At 36.5% G+C, this 17,906-nt stretch overlaps 1 protein-coding gene across 1 annotated transcript in view; it reads left to right on the top strand.

Moving 5' to 3' along the window:
* The window catches only part of LOC150108524 (cAMP-dependent protein kinase catalytic subunit alpha-like), a 202,834-nt gene that overhangs the window by 164,537 nt on the left and 20,391 nt on the right, over positions 1–17,906 (top strand). The window contains exon 9 of the mRNA XM_090415947.1: positions 16,059–16,181. Within this exon, the coding sequence (XP_090272073.1) occupies positions 16,059–16,181 (123 nt within the window). The remainder of the gene's footprint in view (positions 1–16,058; positions 16,182–17,906) is intronic.

Here is a 17,906-nt window from a genome sequence, read left to right as displayed (position 1 = left end):
TCGTATACAAACATAACGGTTCATTCCTGGATCTATAACAAGTTTCACTGATACCACTCATTAGACATAACTTCTCCATACTTCCTCAAGAGATTTCTTATTCTCCTTACTCATCCCAAGAACCCTCTTCAAATCCAACTGTTTTCCCTACAATCCCATGTCATCCTACTTCGATTATAAGCACCACTTCATATTATAAGCTACCCACTTCGATTATAAGCACCACTTCAATCTCTCCTTTCTTACTCTCCCATTCTTTCACATCGCTTCTTACTTGCTGAGATTCATTCTCTGCACTCATTACTCTCCTTTCCAGCAGCAGTCTCTCCAAATGGCTCACACCAAAACCATTCAAATGCAGTCTATCACTGTTTATAGAGTTCAATTCTTCCTTCAAACTCATTCCAAACATTAACAAACTGCATTCTTTTCTCTTTCCACATTTTTGCTAACATGTCATTCATAATTTTTGCTCTTCACCTCATCACATCATTATCATACCTGAGCAACACATTGACTACGTTTCATATCAGTTATCTTTTATCCTTCTCAACAACTTTCTGAGAAGGAGAAAAAATAATAGTTTCTGATACTTTTAGCCTTTAGATTCTTCTTGTTCCCAGTCAAGTCATTTGTGCCTACTACCAACTCCTTTGCTTGCTTAGTTTTCGTATCCAACACCTCAATTACTTTATTCATTTTACCTCCAGGAGAACAAACCTTGTGCATTTTCTCTTTTACCACACTTCTAATAATCTAATCACAATACAATGCCACTCGTGGGTGTTTAGTTACCATTTTCATACTGACATCTTTTGTTTTTGTTTTCTTCGCTCTTCCATACATATCTACAATTCTCCTCATTTCACTCTGATGTGACGAATTTACTTGGCTATATGACATTAATTAAAGTAATTTAATGACTAGAAGCTGAGAGATACTAAAATAGGAATAAACTATTTCTTGTTTGAATGTGTAACTAGTTGCATCTTCTTAGAAGTCTTCATCAGGTACATGAAAAGAGAAATACAAAAATATACATTACAAGAGAACAACAGCTATAAATTAACTTGCAAACATATTGCTGACATTTTAAGGCATTCTGGATGATGGAGTATTGTTGGACATTCATGAGGGTATTTGATGCACCCGATGAAGTCTTCTATGAAGACAAAACTAGTTGTGCATTCAAATAATAAACATTTTTTTAATATCTTTTTTAAAAATTTTAACATCTCTCAGCTTCTAGTCATTAAATGACTTTAATTATATATATTGATAATCATTACTGATTCAATCTCAGCATTGCCCTGATGAGACCTCAATAAAGGTTGAACTCAGCCTGCATAGTGACCCCTACCCACAATGTATTGCATCCATATCCAAAGGGAAGTATACTGTACATTATGGAAGATTAAGGTAATTGATGTGAGGTTAACAGGAGGACAGTTTGAAGAAACTTCATGAACAAACTTTGTTTGCTTATACTTGAGTAAAGGATTAAACAAGAATATAATTTCCTTGTTAAGTATAATGTACTTTCTAACCAAGTGGGGGGGGAAAAAACTTTCTACAGCTCAAAGTAAGGCTGTTCCAGAGAACAGAGGCAGATGGAATTAAAAAGGTGAGGAAAAGTAGGTTTCATGAGTTTGCATGGATGGTTGTGAATGAACATTGTTAGCTGCACCATGACACTTCGACTTGTATAACATTACATATGATACAAAGCTGGAGAAAAGAAGATTATTAGGAATGGTGTTGGTGTACTAGCTTTTCAGAAGGATTTAATTTTTTTTTTTTTTTGATATAGTTTATATTAATGTTGATATAGGTATATTAACTTTGTTGATATTGGTATATTAATACCTATACTATAGGTATTAATATACCTCTAGTATATTAATGCTAGTACTTGGGGTGAGCTAAAGGTTAGATAATCTGGAAACTCTGCTCTACACACCAAACATAGAAATTTTTTCAAGCCTCCAGTTAGCAAAAGTGTGATTTCACAACATTTTTTACATCTTCATAAATCATTCTAATTATCAATCTCTAAGTGAAATTTGATGTTCATTTTACACTGAGGCCTCATAAGCAAGGTGGGGTTGGTTTATCTCAGCCTACTGGTAAAAATCATCTAAAGACATGCTTAGAGAAATTTTCTGTTATGATTACAGTGGAATTCAAACTCACACCCTATGGGTTGGAGAATGGACATGCTATCTGCTCTACAAACCAGGTTTTCAAATAGATTGGAAAGGTGGGGAAATAAGGAGGGAGGGTATGAGTTTATAGTATAGTGTAGGATTTTAAAATTTTTGGATTCAGATATGGAGGATCATATATTCTGTTGGTGGGACTATAATGGAGGAAGAGTCAAGAGATCTTAGGGCGATAGTAAATAGGGAGTTTAGATTTTAGCAGGTCTACGGAATGAACCTTATTACGACCACAAATTGGATGACAGAAAAGGATGATATGATTGAGACATACAAATTAATGAAGAGTTTTTACATGATTAATACAGAGGAAATTTTTCTGAACAGGTCAGGTGGTGGAAGAATTCGGGGCCATCCTTGGAAACTCAGCAAGAGTGTATTTAACAATGGTGTTAGAACTAAATATTTTGCATGGAGAGTGGTGAATAAGTGGAATAGGTTGTGAGAGTTTGTTGTGGGTATCATGACCATAATGAGTCAAAGCAAAGTGTGATATATTCTGTACAAATGTTGGATAGTGCTTGGCATGATGTTTAGGGCCTTCCTCAATGAGTCTTCAGACACCATGGAGTAGCCCATAATAATAATAATAATAACTTACAAGTTTCTATCATATCCCCTCTCCTCTGCCTGTCAGTAACTCTGCAACCCACATACCTTCAATCTGTCCTCATAAAGAACATTTCACTGACCTGTCAATAGTTTGGTCACTAGTCTCTGAATCCTCTCCACCACTCTCGATCCCCAAGAAATGCAGGTGACCAAATCTGTGCATAGTAGTCAACATGTTGCCTAATCATAGTCTTATAAAGAGAGATAATAACTTCATTCTTTCTTGTCAGTGTGTTCTTCAGCATCCAAGTAATACTTTGAGCTATTTTGCCAACTCTTGCAATATATCCTCTGAATTTCAAATCTCTCTGCACCTTACCATCACTCCCAGATCCTTAGCTTCATTAATTTTCTGTAAACTAGTACCATCAATATTTATTATTATTATTATTATAATTAAGAGCAACCTCCAGAAAGTCAGGAACCCATCAAGGGAGGCCATAGTATTCACACTAGTTGTCATATCTGTTCTTGAATTCATTCATGCTACTTGCACACACACACGCACGCACGCACGCGCACACGCACACACACACACACACACAAAAAAAAAACATCCAATGGCAATCCATTCCATATATGCACCAGTCTATGATAGTAAAATCTAACCCTCATCCCCTTCTTGACAGCATTCATTCTGAACTTCGATGGATGCATCACATCATTTCCCCACCCTCCATGAAAATGTAAGTCTCAATCATATCACCCCCTGTTTCTCCTATTTGCTAGTGTTCTGCAGCCTACAAATTCTCAATCTGTCTTTATAATCTGTATTCCACAATCCTGATATCATTTTTGACATTCTTCTTTGTCAGAATCACCACAGATATCAAAAGACCAGAACTGTGTGCAACAGTCCAAGTGAGGTCTTATCAAGGCCTTGTAAATAGGCAAAATGACTTCCTTATCTTTACATATCAAAGTTCGTTTCAGCATTACCATTATTTTCTGAGTTATATTTACAGTTTTTGCTATATAACCTTTGAATTTCAACTTCCTGTCTACTAAAACTCCAAGACCCCTAGCCTGATCAGTTTCTTCAAGCATAATCCCACCAATATAATATGACATTGGATATCTAATCACACCAAAGTGCATGGCTTTACATTTATTAACGTTGAAATGACAGCCAATTTCACATGTCCATAATTCCAGCCTATTCAAATTATTCTGCAAGTGCTGCATATAAGCTGCACTTCTGATTACCCTACCTATCTTTGGTCATCAGCAAATAGCTGTATATCACATGTGAAATTCTTCCCAATGTCATTAATGTACAGATTGAATAACAATGGATCAAGGACTGATCCTTAAGGCACACCACTAGTTGACTTGAATCTTGCGGATTCCCCCACCCCCATCCACTTTTTGATATCTGTCAGTCAGCCATCCTCTTATCCATGCCAACAGTTTAAAATACAATCCAATATTATTCAATTTATGCAACATTATTCCATGCTGTGTTCTGTCAAAAGCCTTAGTAAAATCCAAAAGTATCATTGTGCATCCATTCCCCCCTTGTCTAACTCAGTAGTAACATTATTATAGAATGTGAGCAAGTTGCTAAAACATAACCTTCCCTCAGTAAACCTATGCTTTTCATTGCAAAGTAGAGATCTTCTGTCAACCCATTTCTGATTGCGAGTCCTAACCAACTTTTCCAAAATCTTTACCACCATTCCCAAGATACTGATTGGTCTATGGTTGGATACATCAATCTTTGTATCACCCTTGTGCAATAGGATTACCATACATTCTTTCCACTCTTGCAGACATCTTCCCTGCTCTGAGACCTAAATTATATAGCCAGGTTCACAGGAATTTTCCAGTTTAGCCGAACACTCTCTTAGCATTCGTACTGATATCCCATCAGTTCCTATTGCAAAATTCTTATTCAGTTTTGCAACAGTTCTCTTACTTCCTCCTCATCCATGAGTCTCCTCATTCGGTGAAGAGGCAGTGGTGAGTTCAATGTTGCATATACCAAGTTGATAGATTTTAGCAAAATAGCTGCTCATTATGTGAACAATCACTTCTGCATCAGTCACCCGCATACCATTTGAAAGAATAACTCTGCATTCAGTAGAGTTATTCTTTCAAATTCATTCTCTCTGTTACTTGCAGCATAACGATAAAATTCTTTTCGGTTGTCTTGAACTTTTTAACTTGCAGAGCCAGTTCTTTTCATACTCGGGCATAGCTTTCTGTATGACACTTGTGACTCTTCTGGCTTGCTGCTTATAATTATTGTAACTTATATTATCCTTATGCATGCAATATTCCTTCCACATCATCTTTTTCTTACGAATCTCTTACTTAATAGATTAACATCCATATCACTCCTACTCTATTTATCCTTTGAACTCTAGGGATATTTCTGATATTTCATTATTTAAGTATTTTTTAAACACTTCCCATGCACTGTCAATATCCTTCCCATCCAGTTACTGATACCATGGCACTGAACCCAGCATACCCCTCAGGTGGTCATAATTTCCTGCTTTGTAGTTTAGCATGTAACCTTTTCTGAATGGTACATTCACAAACTTAGCCACTTCCCAAGTGAGTACTGCATGATCAGTCACCAACCAGAGGCAGAATACTTAACCCCCCCCCCTCTGATACTGTACTCAGATCTAACACTCTTTGACCTTGAGTTCCTTCTGTCAAAGATTTAGCATCAGATATTGGCCTACCTGTTTAACAAGAGTCTTGCAACAGCACAAGTTCCAAAGGAGTCAAAGGAAGGCAAAATTGTTTCACTTCACAAAGTTGTGATAAGTCTAGGGTAACAAGTTAGAGGGTGAGCTGTATATCTGGAGTTGTAGTTAAGGTATTGGAGAGTTTGGTGATAAACAGGTACAAAAGTTGGTTGATAACAGTGGTATTCTTTGTGCTTGTTAGCATGGGTTTGTTAAAGGGATGTCATGTTTTTACCAACTTGCTTATGGGATTGGGCAAGGGAGGTGCACATATGTTGGTATACTTTGATTTTGCAAAGGTTGTTGAAAGATTGCCAAACCACAAGTTGGTAAACTGAAGCAGTTGGGATTAGATGATAGACTAGTGAGTTGGATAGGTGACTGACTATCAGATAAATATCAGCAAGCTAATCCACTATCTCAAAAGAGGAAAGCCACAGGGATCTGTTTTGGAACCATTATTATTTAATTTGTACATTAATGATATTAATGATTTGTACATTAATTTGTACATTAGGCGGAAGAGGGGTGATATGATTGAGACATTCAAATTACTGAAGGATTTCTATAAGATTAATCCAGAAGATATTTTTGAAAATAGGACTAGTGGTGGGAGGATTAGGGGCCATGCATGGAAGCCTGGCAAGAATGTGGTTAACAAGGGTGTTAGAGCTAGGTTTTTTACTTGGAGAGTGGTGAATGAGTGGAATAAGCTGCCAGAGTCTGTAGTGGGTGCTATGACCGTGATTGAGTTCAAGGCAAGGTATGATATATACTGTGTGTAAGTCGAATAGTTGTTCTTGACATGATGTTAGGGCCTCCCTCGATGAGTCTGTTGACTCCTTGGAGTTGCCCGGAATAATAATAATAATAATAATAATAATAATAATAATAATAATAATAATAATATTGGTGCTTAAGGGTCAAAGCTGTATAACTGAGAGAAGACCTCCACATAGCCTTTAAAGGAATGCAGAGAACCGACCAGGGCTTCTGACCTAATGTCCAATCCTCACCTTCTCGTGGTGCACCCTGTTGAGTATCTACTTTGATACTGAACGAACGAGGATGGGCTGGCAATTTGGGATTTAGCCGACCAAATTGTATTCTTATTGGTTAAACCAAAATAAAAAATGAGGGTACAACATGACAAAATTTCATGCCGGCTGGGGCGTTGCCCGGTTAAACAAGGCCCCCGTTGTTTTCGCCAGGGAACCAGGGCGAACAGCGAAAAGTCAGCTACTGGAACAAATCTGAAAACAAACCCCAACTCAACATCACCAGAGTTAAAGATCGGTACTATCAACGTAAGAAGCCTGAATGGCAAAGAAATGGAGCTAGCTGAGGAATTAGATAAGTACCAGATCGACATAATAGGGGTGACTGAAACAAAAAAGACCAAAACTGGTGAGATCTTTCTGAGCAATAAATACAAAATGTTATATTCAGGCAATGACAATCAAGGAAAAGAAGGAGTAGCCATAGCATTCAACACAAAATACGAGGCTAATCTTCTTGAATGGCAGTCAGTCTCAAGTAGAGTAATGTGGGCAAATATGAGAATGGGGAACTGGACAATGAGACTTATTTGTGCCTATGGTCCCAAAGAAGGTTCTACTAAGGTAGAAGTGGAGGAATTTTTTGAGGCTTTAGAAAAAGCAACTGACACAATGAAAAAGGAAAAGTTGGTCCTTGTTGAGGATCTAAATAGCAGAGTAGGAAATGATTGTGAGACATACAAAAATATTTTGGGAAAATTTGGAGAAAAGAGCAAAGCTAATAATAATGGCAAATATCTGTTGGATTTCTGCTCAGGACATGGACTGGTTATTACTAACACCATGTTGCAACATAAAAATGTGCACAAATTCACATGGAGAGAAGAGGCTAGGAATAAGAAAAGTCTCATTGACTATGTTATTGTTGATAGTGATGTTTTCTCCTTGGTGCAGGACACCAGAGTGTACAGAGGATTTGAAATTGGAAGTGATCACTATTTAGTCTTGAGCAGGATAAAATTGAATTTCATATTGAAAAGAATAACATGTAAGAAAGTTTTAAAGCGAATAAAAGTTGAGCAGCTCTCAGATGTGAACTGTAGACTAAAATACAGAAATATTATTGAAAAGAAAATGAAAGAGTTTGAGAACAGGAATCAAACCTTGGAGATTCAGTGGCAAACTCTGAAGGAAACATTGATTGATTCTGCCAGAGAGGCATGTGGTGAGGTTTTGTGCAAGGATAAAAAAATCAGAACTCCCTGATGGACACAGGAAGTTAAAGAGGCAGTGAAGGAAAAGAAGAAAGCATATCAAAAGTTCCTGGCAAATAAGTCAGCTTTTACTCTTACAGAATACAGAGACAAATGTAAGAAAGCTAAACAGTGTGTAAAACTAGCTAAACAAAAGTAATGGGAGGACTTTGGCAAGAATATAGAAAATAAATATCAAGAAGGTGGCAAAATATTCTGGAGGTTGTTGAAGAAGCTTAGGAATGGAGGAAAGAGTGCTGTAAAAGGAATTAGAGATGATAAAGGTGAAATGAAAACAAGAGAAAAAGATATCCTTGAAGTATGGAGTAATTACTTTGAAAAACTGCTAAATGAAACAAGCAGTGATGACAGCACAGTGATAAAAAACACTGACCAGGCATGCAGTCAGGAATACATATCCATACTTGAAGTAGAAAAAGCCATCAAAGGCTTGAAATGTGGAAAGGCAGCAGGAGTAGATGATATTCGACCAGAAATGCTGAAGTATGGTGGTATAAGAGTCTTACAGTGGCTGCACTGCATAGTTCAGAAAGCCTGGACAGAGGGACGAATTCCCGATGATTGGAGTAGAGCTCTCATAGTACCCATATATAAAAAGGGAAATAAAACTGAATGTGAGAATTACAGAGGTATTTCCCTACTGAGTGTTCCTGGCAAGATCTATGCAAGTATACTTGAGAAACGGTTGAGAAGAATTGTGGAAGAAAAGCTTGGTGAAGAACAAGCTGGATTCAGGCCAAATAGAGGCTGTCAGGATCAGATCTTCACTTTACGACAAATAGTCGAGAAAGCATGGGAATATAACAAAGATCTGTATTTAAGTTTTGTCGATTTGGAAAACGCATATGACAAGGTGCCAAGAGAGAAGCTATTCAATACGCTGCAGTTATATGGTGTCAATGGGGCATTATATCAAGCAATACTTAGTCTTTATTTAAGTTGTGAGTCAGCAGTTAGAATTGAAGGAAGTACAGGAAGATGGTTTAATGTTAAATCTGGTGTGAGACAAGGATGTACATTATCTCCTCTGTTATTCATTATCTATATGGATCACATTATGAAGGAATGTGGTATTAAACCTGATATCAAAATTGGAGATGTTAATGTCAGCTCTTTGCTTTATGCGGATGATGTTATACTTCTAAATAAATCCGCTAAAAGTCTGCAAGATTCTCTGACTAAATTGAATAGCTGTTGTAATAGATATGGTATGAAGGTCAGCAATAAAAAGACAAAGACAATGAAAATAGGCAGAATCATTGAAAATGTCAACTGTGTTGTGAATGGAGAACCAGTAGAACAAGTAAAACATTTCAGCTACTTAGGCACGATTTTTAGTGAAGATGGTAAACTAAATATAGAAATAGACAACAGAATCAGCAAAGCTGGTATCGTGGGAAGTCAATTGAATAAATTCATATGGAATAAGAAAGAAATTAGTCGGAACACTAAATTAGCTGTATACAAGACAGTGTTCAAACCAATTTTAACTTATGGATCTGAGAGCTGGGTCAGAAGTAAAACACTTGACCAAAGACTAGAGACTGCAGATATGAGAGTCCTGAGAAAGATTAGAGGCGTGAACAGATGGCATCAATGGCAATATCATATTAAAAATGAGGATATTAGGAAAGAACTTGACATTGTCAGCATCCAGGAATGCGTTAGCAGAGCTAATCTCAGATGGTATGATCACTTAAATAGAATGGGAGAGGAAAGATTAGCAAAACAAGTGTTCTCTGCCAGGTTGGCAGGAAAACGACCCAGAGGAAGACCAAGATATAGGTGGATTGATACAGTACAAAGTGCCTTAGACGATAGAAATATAAGATCTGATAATGTTGGAGTCTTGACAAGTAACATTGATTTGGAGGAAAATTGTAGATAGGAAGTTAGTAATGATGTAATTTTTTCATGTAGTACTGTCATATCCTGTACACCCCTTGAGGGTACATGGCAGGAATTTGATGATGATGATAATAATAATAATAATAATAATAATAATAAATGATATTGGGATGGGTTTAACTGGTGATATACTACTGTTTGCAGATGATGCAAAACTGGGGAAAAGTGTGAGGAATGATTGATAACAGTGGTTATCAACCAACTCAAATGTTGTGGCCTTAAAGAGGACTTGAATAGATTGTAAAAAAAATTTTTCACATACTATATATACAGGGTGTTCGGGATAAATTTGACATATTTATAATTAATTATATTTTTCCGTAAGTTACATGTATTAACACACACTTCTCTTCATTTAAAAGTTTGGACCCTTCTTCATTCATATACAAGATGTCAGAAAGGATGGATAGCTGGAACCCACCTGAATCATGGAAGAGAATAACTTGTATCATGATGATTCGTGCCCGCCATCAAAATAAGGATATTACGACTGCTGCCCAATGCTCCCTGAATACAGTAAAAACAATCAGGCATGAACTAGAGACTTGCAATGGTGACTACGAGGATGTAGCAAGAAGAAAGATCCCTAGCAGACGATCTGATTGCGTTCGTACAGCAGAATTCCTCGCAAATCTGCAGCAACAGGTGTTGAAGAACCCTGGCATTGGAATTCGGGCTTTGTTCGTGGAGTTGCTAACTGTAGTCAAGCCCTGGATAACAAGGGTAGCCAATGGTAGGCCGTATGTATGGCAGCAGGATTCGGCCCCTTGCCACACCTCTGGGAAAAGTCAAAAATGGTTGTCTGAAAATTTCTACGACTTCACCAGTCCAAATGTTTGGCCTCCAAACTCCCCAGACCTTAACCCCATGGATTATTTTGTATGGGGCGCAGTTGAAAAAGACACCAATCGCACTTCCAGTAATACAAAAGCCCAGTTAATGGATAAAATTAAAACAGTTTTTGCGGCCCTTCCCAGGGAGACTGTAGCATCAGCTTGTTCGAGGTTCCGAAGCAGAATTGAAGCTGTGATCGATGCTAATGGTGGTTATTTTGAGTAAATCTTGTTGATAGTATTGTAATTAACTCTGCCTGTAATGTTTTTTTGTCAATTCATTAAATTTAATAGATACAAAGAAGATTTTCTTTTTCCTTACGAAACTGTCAAATTTATCCCGAACACCCTGTATATATATATATATATAGTATTATTATTATTATTATTATTATTATTATTCAGGCCTCCAAGGAATCAAAAGACTCATCGAGGGAGGTCCTTCCTAAGACATAAAGTCTGTCAAGACTCATCGAGGGGAGGTCCCCCCTGAGAAACACAAAGTCTATCATACCACTCTTTAAACTCACTGACCGTTCTCGCTCCCACCACTCCATCAGGCAATGCATTCCACGGCTCAATCACCCTCCACACAAAGAAACCACTCCTTACCCTCTTGCTCACAGTTTCCTTTCGTAACTTCCAGGGATGGCCTCTTGTCATCACTCCTTCCCGCTGATCAACCAAGCGAAAGAACTCCCCAGTGTCAACCCTGTAACCACCTCTCAACAGTTTAAAAGTCTCAATCATATCACCTCTCCTTCTTCTATCCACCAAACTCTGCAGTCCACATTCTCTCAGCCGATCCTCAAAAATATCCTTGTACAGTCCTGAAACCATCTTTGTCATCCGTCTTTGTATCCTTTCCACAGTTAATTTATCCCCTTCAAATCCTGGGGACCAAATCTGAGAACAATAGTCCAAGTGTGGTCTGATCAGAGACTTATACAACAGAATGATAACCCTCTTATCTCTGCAGGTCAGTGTCCTTCTCATAATAGCAGCAATCCTCTGTGTTACCTTCACCACCTTTGCAATATGTCCCCTAAACTTCAGGTTTCTATCAATCATCAACCCCAGATATTAACTAACACTATATATTTATCGTTTAAGATAGTGTGGATTTTGCAATCGATTTTCTTGAGTTTACAGGATGAAAAGCCCGAGTTTCCATGTAAAAAAAAATTACTTGCCCATGCCAGAGATGACTAACTCAGGAACCGGTTGAAGAAAGGCTTAGAAAATGTTCCTCTAGTTGACAACTAGATTTGAACCTAGATCTTCCTTTGGGTGATTGAGCGCTGTATACAAACACCATATCCACTAAGCTATACAGGCTCCTCTTAATAATAATAATAATTATTATTATTATTCCGTGTAGCTACTTGGTCAAATACCTTTGCAAAATTCAGCAGAATCATCATGTAGCCATTTCCTTTCTCCAACTCAGCTGTCACTCTATTATAAAAAATTAGTAAATTACTAAATCAGGACCAACCCTTTTGCAAAGCCATGTTGCCCTCATAGATTAACATATTCTTATCCACCCATTCTTGAATTCTCTTTTTTGACCAATTTTTCCAGTACTTTTACCACCACACCTGAGATACTGATTAGTCTATAATTTGCTGCTGCAGTCTTAGAATATCCCTTATGAAAAGGAATTATTTTGCTCTCTTTCCACTCCCTTTGAACTCTTTCAGAGCTTAAATTATTAAAGAGCTTAGTCAGAGGCATTGACAATTCCTTTGCCCATTCTCGCAAAACACAACCTCACTTATATATATATATATATATATATATATATCCTTGCAAAGTGGTCACTCAGTAACTCAACTATTTTATCTGTTTTTGTCATAAGGTTATTCTTCCATAGTTATTATTCTTCTTACTTGTTACATAGTAAGAGAATTCCCAAAGAAACCTTCTTTGGGATTTCCTTTGGCCTGCTTGGCTAGTTTCTTCACACAATCTGATTTTGCCTCTTCATTACTATACTGGTCATCTTTTTTACCTGATCCTTCTAGTGTTTGTGAGTTTGCCGGTCACCTTTCTCCTTATATACTCTCCACAGCATTTCCTTTTTCTGCAGCTCATGCTTAATGATATTACTCATCCATCTAATTCCTATCTGATTAACCTTCCTTACCTTAAACATGCAATTTAATATTGCTTTTCTATATGCTCCTTAACTATCTCCCATGCACTACTAGCATTCTTCCCTTGCAGGATTTTATACCATGGCACAGCTTCAAGCTTCCTCCTAAGCTCATTATAATTAACTGCCTTGTAGTTATACCCCTTCTTGACAGAATATATCTCATTTGTGAGGAATATTCAATCCTCAAAATTGCAAATCTATCATGTCAAGGCTGCATGGTAACTTTCTCCAATTTGAAGCCTATGATCAAATCCAATACTCTTGCACCCTGATTCTGATACATCACATATTGCCTCAAGTAATTATCTCTCAGTAGGTGTATAAATTCCATTTCCTTCCTTCCATCTATATCTCTATATTGGAAGTCCCCATAACAATCATTCGATCTGCACTCATTGCAGTAATTTACTGATGCATGTCTTCCAGATCATTCCTGGAACCACCTGGCCTATAGCAGAAACCAACCATATATTTTGTCTTACTAGCCTTGATCTTACACCAGATAGCCTCGAATGAACAGCCACCACCCTTATGCATATTTCCTATCTTTTGGCTGCAATTTATCTGCTCTCACCAGCAGTATCAGCACTTCCCGTTATTCCATCTTCTCTATCTTCCCTGAAAATGCTAAACCCTTCACATTCAATCTCTGTAATAACTACATCATCTGCTGTTATCCAAGTCTCACTAATGCCTATAACTTTTGACAAGGTTCCACCCAATGGCAAAAATTCCTCCCTCTTGTTCCTAATACTTCTAGCATTAGTATATGGAAAATGTAGCATCCCTTTAGGTCCCCAGCCACCTTTACTTCCTAAATTGACCACCCTATTCAATAATTCTGCTTGAGAGACTAGATTTCACACATGTTGGTCATTCTAACACTCATTTGCCTCATAGATGCCTTCACACCATCATTGCAATATGACAGAGCCAATTTATTTAAATCATTCTGCAGAATCTCTACATCACCTTTATTAACTATTGCCTTCCCCAAATTTTACATCATTAGTAAACAATTGAATACCCATACCATAAATCATTCTTTCTATCATTAAGGTACAAATTAAAAATGGTGGTCCTAGTACAGAGCCTGAGGCACTCCACTCCACTCCAATAGTCAGCCTCACTCTCCAAGATTCCAAGAACATGGGGATGACTATTGGAGTGAACAATTCCTATATCTATTGAAGTGGACAGATCCTGTATCATCCTATAACACTCCACTACTTACCACTCTCTAGTGTCTTTTCATCAGCTGCCTCTTTTTTATGCCAAGCTTCATATCCATTCCCATTTGCTCCAACATATGTAAGAGTTTTTGTGCAGTACTCTTTCAAATTTCTTTGCAGAATCAAGTATCATGATATATTCATTTTCTTTATCCAACCCATTTATACAACATTAGAGTATTTATACAGTATTGGATGCCAAATTAGAACTTTAGGTCTTTTTCCTGTTATAATTGTTTGCTATACTCATTGTCTGTGTATTATAACAGGAAACTGTGCTCTGAAGGTGCTGGTTCGAAATAATCCAGCAATATATAAGCTAGTTAATAAACATCTTTTTATGATTTATTTTGATGTTGTGTTGTAACACCATGAAAAGAAATCAATTCCAGTCTAATGGTTTCATTTCTCTTTGCTGGGGTATATATTTAAAACTCAGCAGCCAGTATAAAGTTAGAAAATCAGAGAAAGAATTCAGCATTGAGAGAGGAATGAGGCAAGGAGATCCTATATTATTCAAGTTGTTTTCTGCTACATTAAAAGAAGTCTTTAGCAATGGGAAAACTCATGGAAAAACTATGAAATTAACATCAATGGAAAAAAATCTCGATCATTTATGTTTTGCAGATGGCATTATTTAAAGATTAACACAACCAAAAGGGGTTTAAAGATTAACATAACTAAAACAAAATTTATGAAAAATATTTTTCTTGGTTAGTTAGTTAGTTTTAAGGAAAAACAAAAAAAAGAAATAAATAGAACAATCACACAAGGAAAAAACATTTTGGCTGCATAAAGATTATCTGTCAAGAGATTTGCCTGTATACTTAAAAAGAAGGCTATTTAATATGCGCATTATTCCAATGTTTATTTACCTATAGAAGTGATAGATGGAGACAATGACTGAAAAACAGGAAGACATGTTGCATGCAGTCTGAAGAGCATTGGACAGAAAAATGCTCCACATTTAAAAAAAAAAAAAAAAAAAAGGCATGGTTGGCCGAATGGTTAGCGTATTCACTCTCCAGCCGTGGATTCAAATCCTGTTGTGGGCATGGATGTTTGTGATTGTCTGTTAAAATACTAGTGGTGGTGTTGGGCAGTAGATGGCATAGATGATGCAGTTTGCCGTAGTTGGTGGATTGAGCGGTGGAGATGGAGGGCTGTAGAGTAGGTGCCCTCCCTCGATTTGTCTTTGGACTCCTTGGAGGTGTCATGTAACAATAATAATAATAATAATAATAAAATGGGATAGCATTAGAAATAATAGAATTTGAGAGATGACTGGAGTAGAGGATATTGTGAAGTACTATATTATAAAGCATATAAATAGAAATGGGCTGGCCATATTAGCTGATTGACAGATGAAAGGCAGACAAAATTAGGCAATGAGTGGATAATACCGAGAAAGGAAAGAGTCTTCCTTTTTCCTTCTTTCAGAAAGGTCACCAAAGAACAACATGGAGAGATGAATCTACAAGAGTTTAATATGAGATTGTGGACATTGTCTAAAAACAGAAGGAACTGGAAAGTGAAAGGGGAGGTCTATATCCAGCAGTGGATGGAAATAGACTAAAGAAGAAGAAAAAGAAGAAGATATCCAGGAATACTACTACTAATGTGAAGGTGTGGGTTGAGGATTTGGTTGCTGCAACCATTTGGACATCACTAAAGTACACTGCATTGTGGTGGCCTGAATATCATATTCATTAGCATTTTGAATTTCCAAGATTTAGTTACAGTTAGATACTGCAATCATGTTGGTTATCCCAAAAGTAGACTGTCTAGCTTTCTTTTTAGGCCTAGAACAAGGACTCCGTGTGGTCCCCCTTTTCTTATTTTTGGCTTTACTTACTAGTTAGTAGTGTCTACATGCTCATATTACTATATGTATATATCATTTCCTAAATATTCCAAATTTGATTGGATGAAATATCAGAAATTACAGTTAATATGTTGAGTCTATTATATCCAATATGCTGTACACTGCTTTCCTAAAATATGAATATGATTGATAATCAGTATATAAGTTTGCATGCAAAAACTTAAACCTTTTATTCAAATTCTTTTTTCTTTTAATACAAATTTTTAAAAACATTTGAATTCATTTTTGCTATAGGGGTATGGAAAATCAGTTGATTGGTGGGCATTAGGCATTTTAATTTATGAATTCTCAGCTGGTTATTCTCCTTTCCATTCAGAGCGTGGAAACCATATCCATGACAACGCTCAAGCTGGGAAGGTGAGTATAGCATTTCTTTGAAATGTGATAGTTTACAAGCTTTGCCTGCAAATTTGCTATATGGACAAATAACCACATATGTAACAGAAATCATTTTAATAGCTATGCTGGCAATTCTTTCAATTAAGCAACTTTTATTGTTATTGTTATTATTATGTGACATCTCCATGGAGTCCAAAGATTCATCGAGGGAGGGCACCTACTCTACACCTCTCTGTCTCCATAACTTAATCCACCAACTAGTGAACTGACATTACCATCATTATCATCTACACCAAAGGCATCTCCACCACCACCACTAGTATTTTTGTCTGTAAATTGTGTGTGTTCTCATTTGTATGCAGGATGAAAAACCCAAGTTTCCGGGAGAAAAAACCCTACTCGCTCTGTATGAGATTGGCTAACTCACCTTCAACTGAAAAAAAAACCATATAAAGAGTTCTCTTGTCATGACGAGAATCAAACTTAGGCCTTTTCCAATCAAAGTGTGCAAAATACCATAATTCTTTCAATTACACTACAGAGGCACTAGAAAACTCACCAACTTGCTGTAATAAAATGGTTTTAAAATGATTTCATGACAAGTCATCAAAAACAGTTAATTGAAAGATAGTATCAAAAAGCATTTCTTCAAAGACATTTCATTGAATAGAAATTCATCACATAATTCACTGAGTGGCACATCGAATAAACACTCCACCAAACAATGATTCAGTAATCAATTTATTGAAAAACCATTTCACTGATAATTTTCAATGAATTCCTTTTAATAATTCATTAAAAGTTATTTTCTTGTAGAGCACTGTTTGAAGATTTTCATTAAAATCACCTAAGACACACACAGCATATATAGTTAATCTGTCATTAAAAGTTTCAGTTGGTCATTGATGCTATTAATATGACCAAGAAATTTTTTCTTGTTTTATCCTTTATGTGTAAGCAAACAAAGTTTACATGTGCAATACATTAATGACTAGGCTACTTGTATATAGAAGCTGCTAATGACCTCACATTAATTGCCTTTTTATCCCATAATGCAAAGCACACACCCTTTCAGATGTGTGTGTGCATAATGATGGAAATATAACGAGGAAGATCTCTTGTTATATTTTTATAGACGGGTAATATTAAGGGCTCTACTCCAATCATCTGGAATTCAACCTTCTGAATTATGCAGTGCAGCAACTATAAAACTTTTATACCTCCATATTTTTGAGCATTTCTCATTCAATATTCATATATATTTCTCATTCTCTTCTTGTTTCACTTAGCAATCTTTTAAAGTAATTACGCCAGTCATCAAGAATGCTTTCATTGGAATTATGGCAGAAGCTGCGAGGCAGGTGTATTATATCTGTTAATTACATTTTTTTTTTGGCCTGTTTGTTCTTTGTGAAGAACAACTGAGATTTCATGAAGAAATATCCTGCCACCTCTGTATCAGCTAACTCATCTTTAGTTGAAGAGTCATTATAATACTTCTTCTTTCATCCTGAATGGGATTTGGAGAGATATTGCACAAGACATTATCTCTCCAAAAACAAGAGGGCATTCCTGGAAGCTGTGTAATGTATTGCTGAGCATTAATATGGAAGCTGTTTCACATGAAGCATGGTGGTGAAGTGAAATATAGTGGAATGGAATTTGTGTAAAACTGAATATGCCCTTTGGATTTTGTAATATGATATATACTCATGGTTATTTTAATGATATATTTATTAATGA

Source organism: Typopeltis vanoorti, chromosome 3 (assembly GCF_054136105.1).
Source record: "Typopeltis vanoorti isolate ZY-2024b chromosome 3, IOZ_Tvanoo_1.0, whole genome shotgun sequence".
Lineage (NCBI taxonomy): Eukaryota > Metazoa > Arthropoda > Arachnida > Uropygi > Thelyphonidae > Typopeltis > Typopeltis vanoorti.
This window is presented reverse-complemented; position numbering and strand designations above follow the sequence as displayed.